Below are 19,490 nucleotides of genomic sequence, written 5' to 3' on the forward strand. Positions count from 1 at the left end.
AAGGTCTTTCCCGGCACATTTCCTCTGGGGCGGCTGTGCCACGGCCCCCCCATCCGTGTCCCTGCTGCGTGGGGACACGTGGGCCCTCCCGGCTGCAGCGGGGGCAGGGGCAGCTCGGCCATGCCAAAGCCACACACAGTCACCCCCCTACATGCTCAGATGCTCCTGCAGCCCCTCTCGCAGCTCTGCGGACTCTCTGCTGCCTCAGGGGCTGCCTTATCACACCCCGGGCTGCCAGGCAGTGTCTCCTGAGTGCAGGAGAGATGGCAGAGTGGCCCCAAGAGCCAGGCTGCAGTGCGGACCCTGTGCTCCCAGGCATCGCCCCGCTCATCCCCGCCAGCTCCAGCAGTGCAGCAGAGAACAGGGGCTGAACTCTGGGGTCTGTCAGTTCCCAGCGTGGATTCAACATTGTTTTGATTCTCAACCATGTCAGATGCTAATGACCAAGGGAACTGGGATGTTCTCAGATGAAGCATCATCTCTGCACTGGGAATGCCAATGCTGCTCCCTTCACATGTGAAGGAACCCTCCAAACCCTGAGAACAAAAGCCTCTGCTCAGAGGGAGCAGAGCAGATGTGGGTTCCACTCGTGCCTGCGAGCCCACGGGCAGGCAGGGAAGGAAGGAATTGGGGCTCCTCACTGCTGGCTCTGCCTGACCTTGAGCAGGTCGTGTGGGAACTGACAGAGCTCCTCTGAGACATCCTGGTTTCCACAGATCTCACCAGGAGCCACTCCATGCCGAGGGCTTTCAGCTTGGTCTCCATCCCTGTTCCATTTGCAAAATAGGGTGACAAATCTCGGGGCTGGCCAACAGCTGGGAGGGAGCCATGGCAGGTGAGACAAGCCAGGGAGCAGAAATGGCAGGTAAGGGCCCCAAGGCAGCTGGAGCCCAGCCCAGTGCTGAAGACAATCCTGACCTTCCTCACCCCACATGCCATCCTTTTCCCCAATTCCTCCAGGTTTTGGGGTGATGCAGCGCCCAGCAAAATCACCAGCTGTGAACTGCAGCTCCCCAGATTGCTCTGTCTGCCTGGGAACAGCAGCCCTGAGCACGCTGGAGGGCCCCAGGGCAGCACCACCACCCTGCTGTGTCACACGAATCCTTGGGGAGAGAGACACACAGGGGCTGTGTGAGGCTCCCTGGGGTTCCCATGGTGCTTGCTGTCTCCTCACCAGAGCAGACAGGCGAGGGTGGCACCATGCTGGAGCTGAGGATACACTCCCAGGGACAAGCCCTCAGCCTGCCTTGGGACAGGATTCTGTACCCACTCTGCTTGGAACAGGGGGAGGGCATCCCACCCTGCCTGCAAAACCGAGCTGCTGCCTCCCATTCTTGCAGGAGGTGGGGAAAAAGACCGGTGGTGTCCAAGGCAGTGGAAATATTCCTAGCATGTCGTCTGCTCCTAAGCCTTGCCATCTCTCTAGGCAGTTCTTTGTCCGAGCACACTGGGAACAATTGGGGTTGCTCAGCCAGACCGCAGGCTGTCGATCAGCAGAGGGAATGAATGCTCCGGCATACGGAACCCATCTTCTCCCACAGCAAGGGGAGGTGCCCACCAGAAACCAGCCTGTGGCACAACAGCACAGGCAGAAACAATGCCCGGGCACCCGCGCCACTGCCAGCCCCGGGAAGGGGGGTGGGTGCTCCTCAGCCCATCCAAGGAACAACCAAGTGGGAGGGGGGTGGCTGGGCATCCCCAGGACCCATGTGGCACGGTTGGCACAGCCATGGTGACAAGGTCCCAGTGTGATCCTGCACTGCAGGTGGCTGAGGAGGAAGAGCTGAGTCTTGGGGATCAGAGGGGAGCCCCCAAGCTGTGGGATCGGGGCTTGGCCAGCCCCTCTCAGCACCCAGTGCCTTCGGGGAGTCCTATCCAGGGCTGATGGCATTTGCTCCCTTGCAGACACAGCTTCACAAAGGATGCCAGGCCTTGCAGTGACAAACCCATCCTGGTCCCAAGAGCCTGATCCAGCTTCTCCTCTCCACGACACCCTGAGCAGCCACGGGCTGGTGCTTGGCGGGGGGAGCACCCACCAGCCTCCCGCTGAGGCAGCTCAGCCCATTTCCCAGCACTCGGCTCGAGTTTATAGGGCTGCTCTGTCCCAGGGGCATCGCTGTCACCGCTAACGAGGTTACCCCAGACCAGGCACCGACAGAGAGGGAAAGCAGGGTTAACCCTTGTGCCACTGACACATCCCACAGCACTAGGCAAGAGCTCTTAACAAGCTGCAGTGGTGGTGGGCAGCTGTGAAACACCAGGTGAGGATCCCCGTGCCATTCCTATGCCAGCCCTTGCACCACAGCATCCTTCCTCTTGGAGCAGCCCCATATCCGTGAGAGCAGCACCAAGCCCTGAGGCCACACCTTGCACCCGGTGCCCACGGCAGCAGCACAGAAAGGACGGCGCACATCCCCATGGCGTCCGCATCCCTCAGCTTTGTTTCACATCGACAGCTGGGATGTGGATAAGGAGCAGGATGCAGCCAGGGCGCAGGCAGCAGACGTTGGGTGGCCGAGGCTGTTGCTGCCCACAGGGACACAGCACCGCTCACATTCCTGCGGGAAAATGTGAAGGCTGCAAGCAAGGTCAAGGGCCCTTCCCTTGCTGGGACTCGGCGTCAGACCAACACCAGGGTGGCCCGACCCGCCGTCCCGGGGGGCTGGGGACTGTCCCTGCACGCTCACCCCACAACCCCCCATCTGCAGGGCTGGCTGGGACACGGGTGGGTGCTGGCCGCGCTCCCCACGGACCGCCAACGCGGGCAGCCCCGTTCGCCCGGCTCAGCAGCCCCGCGGGGCGGGGATTGGGGTGGGGTCCCCAGGCAGGGCCCCTTCGTTTCCACCCCCGCTGCTGAGACCCGGCGAACTCACGGCAGTGCCGGGCGGGGACCCCCGCCCCGCCCCCGCTGCGGTGCGCGGCGCGGGGCAGCAGAGGGCGCCAGAGCACCGCGCAGGGCCCCGCGCCCCCCGCCGCTCCCCGCACCCACCCGGCTCCCACCCCCCATCCCTCCCCGCACCCACCCCGATCCCACCCTCCGGACACCCCCATCCCTCCCCGCACCCACCCCGTTCCACCCTCCGGACACCCCGCCCCGCGCCCTCCATTCTCCGGGCTTCGTTCCCGCATCCACCACTCCCGTCCCCCGCCCTCTCTCCCCGGGGCATCCTGCCCGCCCTCCTCCAGGATATCTCCCTGCATCCTCAATCCCCGGGCATCCCTCCCTCCCTCCCCCGTCCCCTTTCCTCGACGCATTCCTCTCCCTCATCCCTTCCTCAGCCCCAATCCGCCTCCTGGCCCCACGGACCCTCCCTCCCCGCACCCGGCAGGCAGCCCCCCGACCTCGACCCCCCGCCTCCCACCACCAGCAACACCATCTCCCCCGCAGTTCCCACAAGCGCTTTCCCAGCCGGCAGCCCCGGAGCCACACTTTTTCTCGCCCACCCCAAAGCCGGGTGTCACCCCCAGATACCTCCCGGACAGACCATCCCACCCCAGCCCCCCCGGACTGCCCCTGCAGCAGCCCCTGCCCCGAGCACCGGCTCCCACCGCCTCCGGCAAAGCCCCTCAAGCTGGCTCAGCTCAGGGTTGGGGGCAGGAGCCCCTGGATTTATTCAAAAGCAATAAAACTGAGCCCAAGTGTCCCTGTTCCGTTCTGTCACCCACGGCTGGTACTGGAGTGAGCCTCTGTCCCACCCCACACACGCTGTGCTGTGCAGGGCCAGGCAGTTCTTCAGTCGGGCTGGCTTTGATAAGAGCAGATAAAAAATAATCATAACAATAACGAGGAGATCCGTCACCTCTCTGGGGGCCAGCTCACGGCGCCTGCTCCCAGCCAGGCAGGCTGGGACGTTCAGCTTCCACTACTGAGGAATTAGCTGTATTTATGCATTTATCGATGTGTAGCCCCCCCTTCCCCCACACACACCCCCCCCCCGGGGGATGCCGGAGGGTGCCTGTCCCACTGCAGGTGGCCTCAGCAGGGCTGGGTTCCAGGGAGGCAGCAGGAGCACAGGATGGAGCCCCCCTGGGTGCAGAGAAACCCGGTCTCAGGCAGAGCCCCACGTGCTGGCCCAGCTGCGTGGGGTGGGACTTGGGGGGAGCCGGAGCCCCCCTCCCCGGGCTGCGGGTGTGGAGCAGTTCGACAGAGCCCCGTCAGAGCAGATGAAGGAGAGGGGGAGCACCCACCTTTCCACCAGCTTTTCTACTTGCTCCATCTCACATATAGCGAATTCTGAGCACACAATGCAGTTATTGAATAAAATTATGCTTTTTTTAGTACTTGTATGCATGTGGTTTTTAAGGCTCTGTCTAGAAACCAACCTCTGAGCCAGGAGCAGAGAGACCGGAGGGGAAAGCCAGGCCAGCTCTGGACAGTTGTGGGACACAGAGATGCAAGTGCAGCACTGCCGACCGTAGCAGCTGGCAGGTGACACATCCAGCCCATGCAGGTGACGCGCCCATCACTCCTTCCACTCCAGGAAGAAGGAGAAAGCACTCCTGGCTGGGGCAGGGATCATTAGGGAGACTGGCCACCGCAGCCAGCCCGGGGCTGCCTCTCCTCTCTCCCCCCGTCACTGTCTCCGTCCCCCGTGGCGCCAGCTCTGTCCCCCTCCCGCAGAGCTCTGCCTGTGCCTGCGAGGACGAGTCCTGCCTCCCCTCCACCATCTCGCTCTCCCTCCAGGCAGCAGAGCCGAGGCGCTGCCAGCTCCATCTGCACAGTGCAGCGAGCACCGGGCCAAGGGGCAGGACCCACAATCACATTTCCTTGGAGCACATTGTGCTCCCGCCTTGCCGAGGGTGTTGGAAATGGGTGGCTGTAATAATGGCGCCGTGAATAACCACAGCTCACTTACTGTGGCCTCCAAGCTCAGTGTGCTCCAGCTCCAGCCTCATCCCCTCCCAAGGCTGTTCCCTGCCATGATGTGCCCTGGTTTCCAACCTGCCTTATAACCTCCTGCCTTGGCCCAGGTATCTGCAATCCCCACACCCACTCACGAGCTCCCATCAGCGCTTCCCTCATTGCAGCTAGTTTGGCTTTGACCTGTGTTCCCCTCCCAGCAGGACCCCCATGGACTGGGGACACAAAATCCCCAAACAGGGGCTCTGTTGCCCTGTGACAGGCAGTGCAGCACAAAGAGCTCATGGAGCTTTTATTGCTGCTGATCCTGCGCAGCTCCCCCAGACCTGCCTGGAGCAGAGCCTGCCCTTGGAGCCAGCGTTCTGCAAACAGGAGCCCCAGGGCCCTCCCCAGGGCCAGGGCGCAGCTCCCCACTCCCGCGGCAGCCCGGCCACAGGGCAGCAGGTTCTCCTCTGCCACCAAACCTGGCTGTGGCTGCGCTGGTGCCATCTGTTCGTCAGGCACAGTCCCGTGTCACGCTGTGATGTGGGAGCCATGCCAAAGCTCCTGGACCCTGCTGGAGCACCCGCGCTGGAACCGGGCTCTGAGTGCCGCGACCGATGCGATTTGCAGCCCTGGTGAAAAGATGAGGGCACAGATGCCAGCGGCGTTTCCCGGCTCTGGAGATGAGCCGTGTCAGGTGGGGCTGCGGGTGCTGGGGTTGTGGGGGCAGCTTGGGGGGGGTGCCAGGGCTCAGGTGGGGGGCATCTCGTCAGACCACCCCCCAGCTGGGGAGATGGGTGCCTTGTGTGCTCCCAGCAAGGACACAGTAGTTGCAGGGCTGGAGTGACACTGGGAAGCCTCAGGCTGGGCTCTGTCCCGCTCTGCTTGCTCGGGAATGAAAGGATTTGTCAACGGGGAGCTGATGAGTCCCGCGGGCAGGCAGCTCGCCCTCCTCCCAGCACCCCCTGTCCAGCAGGTGGGCTCCTGACGGCATGCGGCTATTGCAGGCACCCCGAGCAGGCTGCCCCCGAGTGCCGATTGCACCAGAGGGTCTGAACCCACTGTCTCACCAAAGCCCCTAGTGTGGGGGCCCTGACCCCACCGGCCGGACAACACAGCGGCTCTGGAGGCTCTGACCCTCTAAGGTGTTTCTGCAGGATGCTCAGTGTGACCCGGGCAGTGCTTGGCACACGGTGCAGCCACATGCGGCGGAGACAGGAATATGCTTTCACCAGGAGAACAAGAAGAGCCTCTGATGGCTGCCATGTCCCTTGTAAACACCAACTTTGAGAGCATCAAATTACAGCCGCTGCCTCGGCTCCAAACAAGATGGTAATCGGGAGCACGGAGGCACCCTGCCTGCATCCTGCCTGCACAGCGGGGAGCACCGGGAGCCTGGTGGCACCGCAGAGGCCATGACACCCTCTCCTGCACTGCAGGACTGCCGGGGCTCGCTGCGCCCCGACCCCGCACAGCACAGCGACCCAGCGCGCCCCGGGCGAACGGGAGCTCCCCGCCCCCGGCCCTGGCGGAACCGCTGCTCGTTTATCCCCGAGTGCGTGCGCAGGGTCCCCGTGGCAGCGAACACAGCGCGGTTCGGTGCAGCCCCGTTGGGGCACACCACTGCCCGTCCCCGCAGCCGTGGGCGTGCGGGGGGAATGGCTCCCACCGAGGGCTGGGTGAACTGACCCCCGTGGTCCCGGGCCCGCCGTGCTGCTGCCGTCCTCGGCGTCCCGGCTCGGGAGATGCTCGGTCCCACGGCCGCTCCCCGAGTCTCCCTGCAGCAAGGCCGGTGTCCGGGCTGCAGCCGCCGCCCCAAGGAGAGCTCGGGGAGGGCACAGCCGGGCAGGGCCAGTCCCGGGGCCGCAGCTGGCGGGATTGGAGGCAGCTGCCCGCAGCGCGGGCCCCCCCCCTCCCCGCTGCCCGTGGCCCCCCCCTTCCTCGGGCAGGAGCCGCTCCGGCCGCTCCCCGCTGAGCGGTCCGGGCTGCGGGGAGGGAGCAGCCTCCGCTCCCTCCTCCTCGGTCCCGGCCGCGGACAGGACCGAGCGGTTTCCCCCCCGCCGCCGCCTCGCCGGTCCCGCACAGCGCAGGGACACCGGGACTGGCCGCTCCCCGCCGCGGGGCTCTGCTGCTCCCCCCGCCGCGGGGGCTCCACGCTCGGCCGGGCCGGGGTGAGCGGTGCCGGCGGGGACACGCGGGACCGCGGCTGCGCCCACGCTGCGGCAGCTGGCGGGGGGCGGCGGGGATCAGCTGCGGCCGGGGATCAGCTGTGCCCCGCGCCGCCCCGCCGGGGCCCCCCCGCTCCCTGGGGAGCGGCCCCGGGCCCCTCCGCACCGCCCGCCCTGCCCGCCCTACCTGCCCGCCGCCCTCCCGGCCCTCCCCGGGGCGGCTGGCGGCCGCCCAGCCCGGAGCTGCCCTGCTCCCTCCTCCTCTCCTACTTCTCCTCCTCCCGCGGGCACAGCCCTGTCTAATCCCACGGGTGTAAAATCCACGCTGCGGCTTTGGCCGTGGCGGGGCCGGAGCGGATCCGATGGGGCCGGTGGGGAGGACGAGGGAGGAAGGCGCGGGATGCTCCGGCGGGGGCACCTGGCCGAGCCCCCCCTCCCGCACACCGCAGCCATGGCAACGGCGATGGGCTGTCCCAGCCCGGCCGCAGCGCAGTGAAGGCGAGAGGGACGCAGGGAGGGAAGGAGCCGCCGGGCGATTCCTGAGGGGCTGGCACACACACAGCCGCTGGAAGCGACCGGAGCCAATCCCCCGGCTCCCTTTGTGATGCTTCCTGACACAGATTCCCTCTCCATGGCTGACTTTGCAAGTTTCCCCATCCTCTTCCCCTCCTCGCGCCGTTCCTTTTCATGCGACTAAATTATACACGAGAGGAGGGACATGCTGGAAATTCTGGTGACAAAATAGAAATGAGCAGATTTGCGCAGGCGGCTGCAGCCCGGCCGCCTCCGGGACTCCTGCGAGCCAAGAGGGACCGGACCTAGTCCCAGGGCAGCAGCATTAAAGCCCGTGAATTTTGAAATCACCAAGGAAAAGGCTTTTCCTGCGGCAGCAGAGAAGTGCGGGCGTGTAGAGCAGGATCGCGGTGGGTGCCGGGACCGCGGCCCCTCCACGCACAGCGGCTGCTGTCCCAGCACACAGCACCCTCGGGGACGGCAGGCGACGCATTCACTTCCCCGGAGAAATGTCTTGTTTGGGAGCCAGTAAAAAATATGCAAATCTGGGAGGGCTGGGCCTCAGCCTCCGAGCAGCCTTTCTCCCCTGCCTCCCCTTCCTCCCCATCCCAGAGCTCTGTGGGGCGAGCTGAGCCCTGGGCAACAGAGGGAAGGGAAAGGCAGAGCAGGGGGAGCGCGGGGGCGGCAGGCGGCAGTGGGATGGAGATTTGGTGTGTCACGGAGCAGGACGGGGAGATGTGCGCGGGATAGCGGCTCCTCCAGACCGCGGGCATGCGGAGAAGGCTCCTGCTCCCGCAAGCCGGGGTGGGTGGAGCATGCTGTCACTTTTTGGTGCTGGGCAAGCCCGGCATCGCTGTCGCAGGATTGCTGCCTGTGCAATGAGTCAGGAGCAGCGCTGCCACGTTTTCCTCCTACAGGCAGCGTCCCGTGGCGGGTCGGTCGTGCTCCGCACCGGGACGCGCCCGCACACGCGGTGCTGCTTCAGCTCCGGCGCCACGTGGGTGGGTGAATCTCCGGCAGCGACTCTCCGGGGAAACCCCTCTGTTGGGAAGGATGAGGACACCGACCTGCAGCTCGGACGAGATGTGGAGCGCCTGGCTCAGGCAGGGATCCCACGGGACACGGGCATATTCCTGTGCCTGCGTCCCACCTCCTCTGCCAGACAATGAAACACTGCCCTCCTTCCCAAGTCGCAGCAGAACAAATAAAGCAAGCGCCATATGGTGCCAAGACACGTTGGAAATGGGGCCAAGCCCAGGAGGTAGGGGAGGTGGCAAGCCTCCATCCCCACACCAGTCCCCATCGCCAGCTCCAAGCCAGGGCTGTCCTTGGGGGAGCCCTGTGCCCGCTCCTCCTCCTTCCCCCCGCAGCCACTGCCCCGCTGCCAGGCACAGCTTTGCATTTCAGCCGTGGCTTTGCTTGCAGTCCTGGGGGAGCACAGAAACCAAAGCTGTCCCCGAGAGCACTTTTTCCTCTAAGGGCTGGCCCAGGGACACAGGTGTCCCCCGCTGGACTGACACTGGGGCGTTGTCAGGAGATAATGCCCTGCACCCTGTCACGGGACAGGGCACCCTGCTACCTCTCCCCCAGAATTACAACAGGAGAGGGCACCACAGACAGCTTGTCCCCTAAAGCCCCTGCAGCTCAGGGGCTGAAGGAGAAGCCTTGCAGCTGCTCCAGGCCACCACAGGATACAGGACCCCACTGCAAGAAGAAAGTGGCAGTTTCTGCCTGTCACAGCAATCCTCCTGCCTGGATCCTCCCACAGCCCTGCAGCTCCTGGATACCCTGTGTGTTTTCAGGCGAGTCACCTCCAAGCACAGGCACCCAGCAGTGAGGTACCTCCCAGGGGACTTGGGCACCCTACGGCAGGGCTTTCAGAGGTGCTGAGCGCCTGCAATTCCCTGCAGCCTGCTCTGTGGAGCAGAGCACATCCCTCTGAGAACCCAGCCTGCCCAAGGCCCGACTCAGGACAGCAGATCTCGGAGCTTCCTTGGGGGCAGGATATGATGAGCTCCTGGGGAAAGAGCCCCACACACTCTAACAGACCTTCTGCATGTGTGGCAAGCAGATGCCAGCCTCGTCTGTGCCTGGAAGCCACGTCACAGAACTCATGTGGCACCTACCCACCTGCCACCCCCATTCACCCCATTCCCTGTGCAAGGGCCTCCAAAACGGAAGCACCTGGCTCTGTCCTCCAGGTTGAATCAAAGTGAGAATCTCTTGGAGGTTTTGTAGCCACAGGGCTCAACTCTCTCACTGCAAATGTGAGCAGATCATTTGCACCTGAGTCACAGAGATGAGAATCAAGTAAGTTGTGCAAGCTAAGGACTTTGTTGAATCATACACAAAAATGTTGGGATGATAAGGATCAGACAGGACCCAGGAGTAGCCCACAGATCTCTCCATCTCTGCGCCATCCTCCTTCCTACTTTAAAGAGGCAGCACTGCCTGATGGAGTGTCTCATAACCTGGCTCCATCCCTCCCTATCTATGCTCCCATGACCTGGCTTCATCTTCCCTCCCCTACCTACAGAGCCTCTGAGAATGCTCCACACCAGTGAGTGCTTGATAGCTGCTCTTCAGATCCAAAGCACTGTGTGAAAATACTATTTTTTATTGACAGTGTTACAGGTAATGAGAAAAGCAAGAGGCAGCCTTGTCCTGCACAGCCTACCTGGATTCCTGTGGAGCGAAAGTGGACGTGGCAGAGGGTCCCAGCTGTGGTGCTGTTTGCTGACCAGTGGCTGTGGAGGTCTGCCCTCATCCTGGTCCCAGCTCCACTTGGGCTTCTTACCCACCACGTGTTGATAAACAGAAAAAAATGTACAATGGCTGCATTGAAGTTCCCAGTTAAACAGAACAGCAGTGGCTGCTCAGAGGGGGAACTTCTGCATTATCTTTTGCTCTGTTAATTCAGAGGTGGGACTTGCTGAAACAGGGACAATCCACAGGGAAAGATCTGGATTTTTGAACACCCCTGGGGTGAGATCTCAGGCAGGGTTAAATGCCAGCAGGCAAAAGAACAGCAGCAACCCCAGGAACAAAGGGGATATGGGTATTTTGGGGCAGGCTGACTGCTAGGAGCAGGGGAAGGTGTTACTGGGAGGTGTGGGGTTAGGGCATCCCATGTTCCAGCACATGCAGCTGCAAGGCGAGGCCGGGGATCCTAGGTGCATCACCAGGTACTGACTGGCAGTGGGCCCCACGAGAGGCCGGGATCCTGTCTGGATCACCAGGCAGCAACTGGCAGCAGGCTCTGCTGGAGACTGAGGATCCAGCACTGGCACCGCAGCCACACACACAGGACAGTGCCCGGCTGCTGCAGGGTGAGCAGAGGGCACAGCTGAACCCAGCAAGTCACTGAGCTGCAGGCAGCACAGCACAGGCAGGGAGAGCAGGAAGGAAGCCCAGGCAGGGAGCACAACAGGGGAACACAGGCAGGGTGTGCAGGCAGGGAAGGGAACGCAGGCAACAGTGCTGGCAGCAGCAGCAGCCTACCTAGGGGAGAACCAGGGAAAGCCTTGGGTCCACGCTGTGACCCAGGACCTTGCTGCTTCCCAAGCCCCTGATGGCGTGGCAGTCCCGGGGGTCTGCAGCCTGGTTTGTGCTGAGTTGGCAGGGTCCTGCTCAGCAGCAGCCAGGTGGGATCCTGTGCCTGGAGGAGACACGGCAGGATCAGCCCAGAGCAATCTGTTCGGCTAGAAGTGGGTGGTAAATTAACGGCAATGGAAGAACGACTCCCCGGTAGCTCCAAAGTGGGGCGTCAGCAACGAGCCGAGCTCTAACGAGCCTCGAGAAGGCTGGAGCCCTCCGTGCCATTTCATCTCTGCTGCTCTGCGTCGGATTTCCCAGGAGCCCTGCAGCCTCGGCCACATTAATTATGCAAATGAAAAGGTGGTGCCAACTCACCATCTCTCGGTAGGGTCCCTGCGAGTGAAGCTGGGCCCGAGCACCGGCCGCTGCCCTGGCTGGGGCAGGGAGGGTCCGGGAGCACACCAGGCAGGATGGATGTTTGCAATAATTATCCAGTCATCCCCTTCAAGTGTACTGCAGCCATAGCAACAGACAGATGTTCTGTCCCAGCCAGAGTCCGCATCGAGCTGGGGAGGGAAGCACAAAAATTAACCCGTTCAGCCCTAGGATGGCACAGAATCCACTTTATTCTGGGACCAGCCCACACTTGGACATCCCTGAGGAAATCAGGCAAAAACCCAATCACACTGTCCCCAGATTAATCCAGGAGAAATTGCCCCAGTGCTTCCTTGGCCACTGTCTGACGCAGAAAGTTGAATGAGAATCAGTAGCATCCCATGGGATGGGGTCTGGCTCTGGGAGGGCTCTGCTGTCTCCTGTCCCACATGGAAGTAGCTTGGCTGAAGCTCAGCATCTCCTAGGGGTGATGTTGCAGGTGAGGTTTTTCAGCTCTGCTGGTACCCAGCCTTTGGAGAGGGATGGATGGCACTGGGAACTTGCTCAGGGACGGCCATGAGCAGCTCTGCTACCAACACCCACATCGTGCCCTCAGCACAGCCCCTGCTGGGCACCCAGCTAGGCAGGAGGGGATGGATGAGCCACATGAACCAGTGTCCACTTCTGAGTTAACAGCTGGGTCAAAGCCTTTAAAGTATTCGGAAGTGGGATGCAGCCAGACCAAGGAATAGCTGGCATTTCGTTATCCTGCTGCTGTACAAGTTCCCAGGATTCAGCCTGAGTCCATTAAATCTCACCCAGAAATATTGACACAGGGGGTCTTGTGCCCCCCAACACACCAAAAATGTAAACCCAGCTTTTCCTGGGGCCTGCTGAGCAGGCAGCACTCCCCAGGCACAAGGTGTCTTCTCCACCTGCCAGGAATTCCTTCCAGCATTGGCATTTAAATGTTGTAAGCTAAAGGCCAGACCCCCATGGACTGCAGAGTTCCCTTCTGGAAGGATCAGAGCTGCCCACCCCAGCTCTCCCCTCCTGTGCCAACTGTGCCCAGGGGTCCTGCAGAAGCAGCAGGGTTCCTCAGAAAGCAGAGCAATCCCCTGACCTCAGAGCAGGCTCATTGGAAAGCCCCATCCAGATGTTTGCAGCTGCAGGTGCTGCTGGAGTGTACCCATGGTGAGGATTTCAAAGGAGGGCGAAGGGGCTGGGTAGGACAGCCTGAGTAGATGTGCCTGGAATAACAGATCATGCCTGGAAAAATGGAGAGGACCTTTCTCTGGACTGGTGGAGGAACACAGACCCCCCCCCAGCACAGAACCAGACAACCATGGAATCACAGAACTGCAAAGGATGGAAAAGACCTCTAAGATCATCGAGTCCAACTGTTAACCCAACACAACTGTGAGAGGTCACAGGAATAGTCTTTCTTCTTAAACTGTAAGACTATTTTTGGTTCATATTCCTTCCCTCTTGTCCTCTGCCACACAGACAATGAGATCTCCAGCTTGCAGAGGGCACCCCAGCTCCTCCCGGCTGCTCCCGGCGTGCCTGCTGACAGCTTGTGCCGCCTTAGCACAGCCTAGCCTGGAAATCTGTGGTCTCCCGGTTGGGTTTTTTTCCCCCTTCTTTCTCCTGAAGAGAAAAAGCAGGGAAGGGTGAATTTGCTGGTCTTGAAACTGAGGGAGACGTGGCATCATGTGCAGTCACAGAGGATGTGGGCAGGTGCCATCAGCCTTCCCCACGCAGCTCTGGGAATGGAGCTCAGCCCTGCTCTGCAGCTCCCTGGCTGTTCCTGCCCGGGCTCCCACACAGCTCTGGCAGCTGCTGGGTATTTCGGTTCTTCCCCACAGCGCCAGGCTACCCCACTCCTTCTGTGGCTCTTCCCCCAAGCACATCAATCCAGTGGCCACGTGGTTTGATTCCCAGCCCACTGAAGACACGCTGGAGACAGAATAAGAAGGTGGGAAAAATGTCTATTAAATCCCCTCTTAATTTGTGACTCCGGCTGCTCTGCTTCTCTTAGTCCCAGGCCTCTTCCAAGCAGAAGCCTCACCAAATGATGCTTGGTGCTGTGATATGGACAGCAATCCAAGAGGCTCCAGAAGGAATTCACACTCCTTGCTGACTTCCCTGAGCTGCTTTGACTTATTATCTGACCTGGATCTAAATTGAGTTTTGATTAAAGTCAAGAGTAATTCTACTTGGGAAAACCTCATTGTTTAGGCTCAGAGTTACCAAAAGCTACAGGAGAATTAAATCTGATTTCTCACTTTGGGGACAGAGACCCCGATGGGACCCCTGACAGTGCCCAGTGCCTGCTGCGAGAGGCAGCCACGCTGGGCCATGTCACCCAGAACCTGACCAAGCTCCTTTTTGCCGCCACCAGGTTCTCTTCCCAATTCTTCTCTGAGGCACTCCTGTAGACCCTGGTGGCTCCAATGCTTGGTCAGCATCTCCTCATGTCAGACACAGGGTCATCCGTGATCTGTTCATTCTTTCTCATCTTATCCCAAGGTGGTGCCAGGGTTTAGCCCATGTCCCTCCCTTGTGTCTATCTCCAGTTGTCCACAAACATGTCTTTTCTCAGCATCCATTTCTCAGAGATCAGGGAGCTGAGTCATCTCTGTAAGACACTCTCCTCTCTCCTGAACAATTCAGCAAACTCTCTCTGCACTAGTTTCGGGCTAAATTCTCTCAGTGTGGCTCACCAGAACCAGCCCGAAGTGTCGCCAGAGCCCTCATACTTCTCTATTCATCCCTTGAAATGAATCTCCGAAGACTTGGAATCATTCCCCTTTTCCATTCTGCTGGTGGATCACAACTACCCAGATGGTGGATCACAAGTCTCCCCTTGGTGGATCACAGGTCTCTCCATGGATCACAGGTCTCCCACCCAGCCTCGGGCAGGTGAACATCTCAGATGCAGACTGAGAGAGACACACAGGCTCTCTTTGTGTTTTATTGGAAGAATAAGGCAGTTCCAGCGAGCAATTAATCTCATTCCCTAGGGAGTGTTCAGAGGATGGGGATGAATGGTTTCTGTAGGTGCTCATTGTCTCACGCTGACTGTAGAGACAGTTGAGACACGCAGGTACCACTGGCTGTCCAGCTGGGAATGTAAAGTTACAAGAGCCAAACATCATCCCTAGTGATCCCATAAGTACCTCAACATTCTCTGTCCCTCCCCAAGGAAGCACTCCTGGATGCCAGCAGAAGGGATGGTTATTAACTCCTGAGTTCACTTTGTGTTGCTTAGCACCAAACAATGCCTATGGGTGGGTTGGATGCTCCCGTGCCCACCCCTCTGTCTGGCTCTGATCCCACCCAACAACACTCGGGGGCAGTTGGTAAATAGTTCCAGTTTTGGCTCTACTCGAGTGCAATGGTCAGCAGATGCTGACCAACAAGACCAGATGTTCAAGGCCAAGTTGGACAGAGCTTGGAGCAACCTGGTCTAGAGGAAGGTGCCCCTGTCCAGGGCAGGGGGGTTGGTACAAGATGGTCTTTAAGGTCCCTTCCAACCCGAACCATTCTACGTTTCTATGATCTCTGGAGTATTTGATGGGATGTCTCTGGCAGCATGGCAGGATTTCTTCCCATCCTGTATGTTGTTCAGACCTCAGTATGTCCCAACTGCTTTGCCCTGTGCATGTTCAATCCCTGGTCCAGCTGAGCACTTTTGTCAGAGGACCAAAAATTTCTTTAGAACAAGACACAACTTGTAGGAAATTAGAAAGGCACCTCAAAGAGGAAAGAGCAGCAGAGTGATCAGATAAAACCCAAATCCAACCTTTTTTTCAATACAGTATAAATAGCAATGAACCTGGAGTCACCGCATTTGTCTATAAAAAAGCCATCAGCAGACACCCTGTGCTGAACACACCCAGTACATGACAGCCTGAACCAACAGCTGAAGGTCCAGTGCCACCAAACAATTTCACTTTCCTTTTTCCCTACCTTTAAGGACAAGAGTGCCTCAACATCATGCATTCTAATCTGGAGTGTCATGAGATTGCTCATGCAGTGCAAGTTAAACCCTCATTGAATCCATGCTGGATTGGACCTAAAATATTGATCTGAACCTTTAGGCCAAGTGTGAAGGGTCTGCCCAGAATCCTCACTCAGAGGACATCAGTTCTTGGTGTGACTGGCCTTGCATTCACAAACTGGGGAAACTCATGTCCATGCTCACCAGAGAGGGACCTTCTGTGTTGCTTTGTAGGTGGACCCTAAACCTTCCAATGGTTGGGCTGAGGTAGGAGAAGACTTCTGCCCCTGCCTATGGTGCTGCAAGAGGACATTCCCTTTGCACTGGCTCCTCAGTAGCTCAACTGCAAGGTGGGGAATTCAGTGGTGACCTCAGCGAGGGAGTCTGATCATGGTGAAAAACGCAGCATCACTCCTAGGTGGAGCAACTCCTCAGCAGAAGCAAAATGTTCTTTTACTCCCTTCTTTGCTCAACATCTCCTGCAAAGTGGCCGGACTCCAGAAATGGGATCTACTCTGGCTCTCCTGGACATCCAGAGGTCTCCACCTCTCTCACAATGCTGATTCACCAAATTCTCATAGGATCCCCCATAGGGTCCTCCGTGCCAGCCAGCTCTGAAAAACAGCTCAGCCTGTCACTGCTTTGTTTGCGACAAGTGTATGCCCAGGGACTGGAGCAAGCTGAGAGCTGAGCCTGACTTTATCCACCAAGGTGTTGCAAGACAGTTACCCACTGAACCCAAATTCTGCAGAACACCCTTTTCTTTTCTGCCATTTCCATCCACTCACTGCTCCTCACAACCATCCCCAGAAAAAGCCATGCTTCCATGGCTGGCTGAGGCTTCAGAGGATGTCCATCCTGTTCATAGCGGTCATCAGAAATACTGCAGCAGCACGCCAGTGAGTTCCTGTAGGCATCCTGTACAACATGCCTTGGGGTGAAATTCCACAACAGGGAAGATCCTCTGTGTTCCCCAAGTCCCTCTCCAATGGCGTCATGTTGGGCCCAGAGCAAACGGCACGGTGACACTGAGAATGTTTTGAGAGCTGTCCACATATCCAGTGGGATAGGGAGGGTCGACATGATCTACAGTGGCATGTTGCAATAAGCAATGCCAATGTTCCAGTGTCACAGACATCCCCTGGTTTCACCATACCCCCTCTGGCATGGCTAACCCATGGCTCAGCTCCTGCAGCATTCCATTCCCACCTCAAGATCTTTTGGATGGGCACCATGTGACTGGCACAGGGCAAGGGACAGTGAACAAAACTGCCCTTCAGCCATCAAGCGCCCTCACCTTCCCCCGTCTCCAGCCTTGGCATGAGGCACTGCTGCTGGCTGTGCCCTGGCTGCTCCGATGCCACACCCAGCATCTCCAGCACTGCCCTCACAACTCCTTGACACATCAAATTCCTCTTCCAGGTTCCCACAGTCTCCTGGCTCCTGCACCTACATCCTCATGCCAGCCGTACCACTGCTGACCATGCAGGCAGCCCTCGTATGGTCCACTACTGTGCCCCCGACTTGGGATGGAGCAAGTGTGTGGCACCGCTGGGTGGGCATGAAGCTCACGTGGCACTGGTGGACAGAGCAGGAGCACATGCATGGCACTGTTGAGTGGACATGGAGCACATACGTGGCCCCAATGGGCAGACTGCATGCATGCATGGCATTAATTGGACAGGCAGAAAACACACATATGGCACTGATGGACAGACTGGGAGCATGCAGGTCACTGACAGGGAGCACAGGTAAGGGACCGATGGACAGATGGAGCACACGTGTGGCACTCATGGACAGACTGGGATCACATGCGTGGCAGTGATGGACTGACAAGGAACGTCTGGTGGCACCAACAGACAGACCAGAAGCAGAAACATGGCACTGCCGGGTGAGCATGGAGCACACATGTGGCACTAACAGACAGACCAGGAGCACATATGTGGCATTGATGGACAGTCAGAGAGCACATATGACACCAACAGACAGGAGAAGAGCACACACGTGACACTGCTGAGTGGGCATGGAACATGCATGTGGCACTGATGGACAGACCAGGAGCACACGTATGGCACTGATGGACAAGCAGCACATGCGTGGGACCAAGGAACAGACCGGGAGCATATGTGTGGCACTGGTGGGAAGACCAGGAGCACGCGCGTGGCACTGCCGAGTGGGCATGGAGCACACATGTGACACCGATGGACAGACCGGGAGCACGCGTGTGGCACCACCAGCATCTCGGCACATGCGTGTGAGCGCCGGGCAGAGCCCGAGCCGCAGCCGCCGGCCGGGACGGGCCGCCCCATCTCACCCCCCCGGGGCCCGCCGTGGCCGCCCTCGCCTCCGCCCCTTCGGGTCCGGAGCAGCGGGACCGCGTCCCGACCCCCCCCGCTCGCCCCGCAGCGGTGGCGCTCGGTCCCGCCGCGGGACAGCCGCGGCTGCGGGGCGCGAGGCGGATGCAGAGGGCGGGGGAGCGGAGCGAGGCACCGGGGCCGGGGTCCGGCCTTTGTCTCCCGCTCCAGGGGCCGGCAGGACCTCCGCTGCCCCGGGGCCGGGCTTGGGGCGGGGTGCGGCTCTCCCGGTCCGGCGGGACAAGCCGCAGCCGCTCCGGTCAACCGAGGGCGCTGCGGGGCGATCCCGGTCCTCGCGGAGGGTGGAGGACCCCCCCTCTTCACCTTCCCACCGCCGCTCCCGCTGCCCCCGCGGCTCCTCCCCGGCTCTGCGGCGGCTCGGCAGGTGCCCGCCTCCGCCCCCGCCGGCCCGTCCCGCCGCACACGTGCGCCCGCGCCCCGCCGGCCCTTTGTCTGGGACCGGCACCGGGACCCGCGCCCACCGATACCCCCTGCCCCGCCTCGGCCGCTCGCCCCCCCGCTCCGCTACCCCGCTCCCCGGCCGTACGGGGCCGTATGGCCGGGGAGCAGGGAAGCGGGGGGGGAAGGGGCGGCCCAGCCAGGGGAGCGCATCCCACCGGAGCCGGGGCGGGGGGAGCAGCTGCCCCGGGGCCGGGGGTTGAAGTGGGGGGGGGGGGGGGGACCCGTCGGTGGCGGCGAGGCCGCTCTAACAGGTGGGATCCCGCTGAGAGGAGGAGGCGGCCGGAGGGGGGCGGAGGAGGCAGGGACGGGCGGGCGGGCGGGCGGGCGGAGGGAGGGAGGGAGGGGGACGAGCCGGAGCCGCCTGTGATCCTGTGACAGGAGCGGCTGCTGCTGCTGCTGGCGCCGCCGGTGCCTCCCTCCGGTCGCTGTCCGAGCCCCGGTGCTCCCCCCCTTCCCCGTTACAGAGGCCGCCACCCCTCCTGCGCCTCTTGCTCCCCGCTCCATCCCGCCCGTCGCCCCCGCAGCCCGTCCCGGGAGCGCCGCTGCCCCTCCGCCCGCTCCGGGACAGGGCGCGGGGCCGGGCGCCGCCGCTGCTGCTGCTACCGCCGCCGTTACCGCCGCCGCCGCCGGTCGGGCGATGCCGAAGCCGCCGTTACTGCTGCGGGGGAGCCGCCCCGGGGACAGCGAGCTGGGGCGGCAGTTCCGGGACTGGTGCCTGCGCACCTACGGGGACTCGGCCAAAACCAAGACGGTGACCCGGAGCAAGTACCAGCGCATCGCCGAGGTGCTGCAGGGGGGAACCGGCTCCGGCGGCGGCTCCGGCGGGGGGGAGAAAGGCAAGTTCCAGTTCTGGGTCCGGTCCAAGGGCTTCCGCCTGGGAAACGGCACCAGGGAGGCGACGAAGATGGGTCAAGTGGTGGTATATGTGCCGGTGAAAACGGGAACGGTTAGTGCGCTCCGTGCCCCGGGGGCTCTGTGTCTGTCTGTCTGCCTGCCTGTCCGTGTCTGTTTGTCCTCCCCGGGGGTGCGGGCGGGGAGGAGGGGGGGAATTGCCCGGGGCGGGGGCGGGCACCCCCGGGGCCCTGGTCCCCTCCACCGCTGCGCCGGCCCTGTCCCGTCAGCACCGGGCGGCCCAGCCCCGCCGGCCGCCGGGAGCGCGCATGCCCCATGCGGGGCGCGACGCGGGGCCCGGCCGCTCCCGCAGCCCCCGCCGCTCCCGGGGCAGCCGCCGC

General features: G+C 61.3%; 1 protein-coding gene and 1 long non-coding RNA gene across 2 annotated transcripts in view; one reads left to right on the forward strand and one right to left on the reverse strand.

Moving 5' to 3' along the window:
• Window positions 1-9,835: 9,835 nt before the first annotated feature.
• On the reverse strand, window positions 9,836-17,675 carry LOC125335019. The gene is made up of 2 exons (XR_007207298.1): window positions 11,437-17,675; window positions 9,836-11,182 (listed from the first exon to the last, which is right to left on the reverse strand). It is a non-coding gene; the product is annotated as an uncharacterized LOC125335019 (long non-coding RNA).
• Window positions 17,676-18,631: 956 nt separating this feature from the next.
• Window positions 18,632-19,490, forward strand: part of NOL4L (nucleolar protein 4 like) — a 64,042-nt gene continuing 63,183 nt past the window's right edge. The window contains exon 1 of the mRNA XM_048321507.1: window positions 18,632-19,204. Within this exon, the coding sequence (XP_048177464.1) occupies window positions 18,896-19,204 (309 nt within the window). The 5' untranslated portion in view covers window positions 18,632-18,895. The remainder of the gene's footprint in view (window positions 19,205-19,490) is intronic.

The sequence above is a fragment of the Corvus hawaiiensis genome, chromosome 17 (assembly GCF_020740725.1).
Source record: "Corvus hawaiiensis isolate bCorHaw1 chromosome 17, bCorHaw1.pri.cur, whole genome shotgun sequence".
In the NCBI taxonomy this organism is placed as follows: domain Eukaryota; kingdom Metazoa; phylum Chordata; class Aves; order Passeriformes; family Corvidae; genus Corvus; species Corvus hawaiiensis.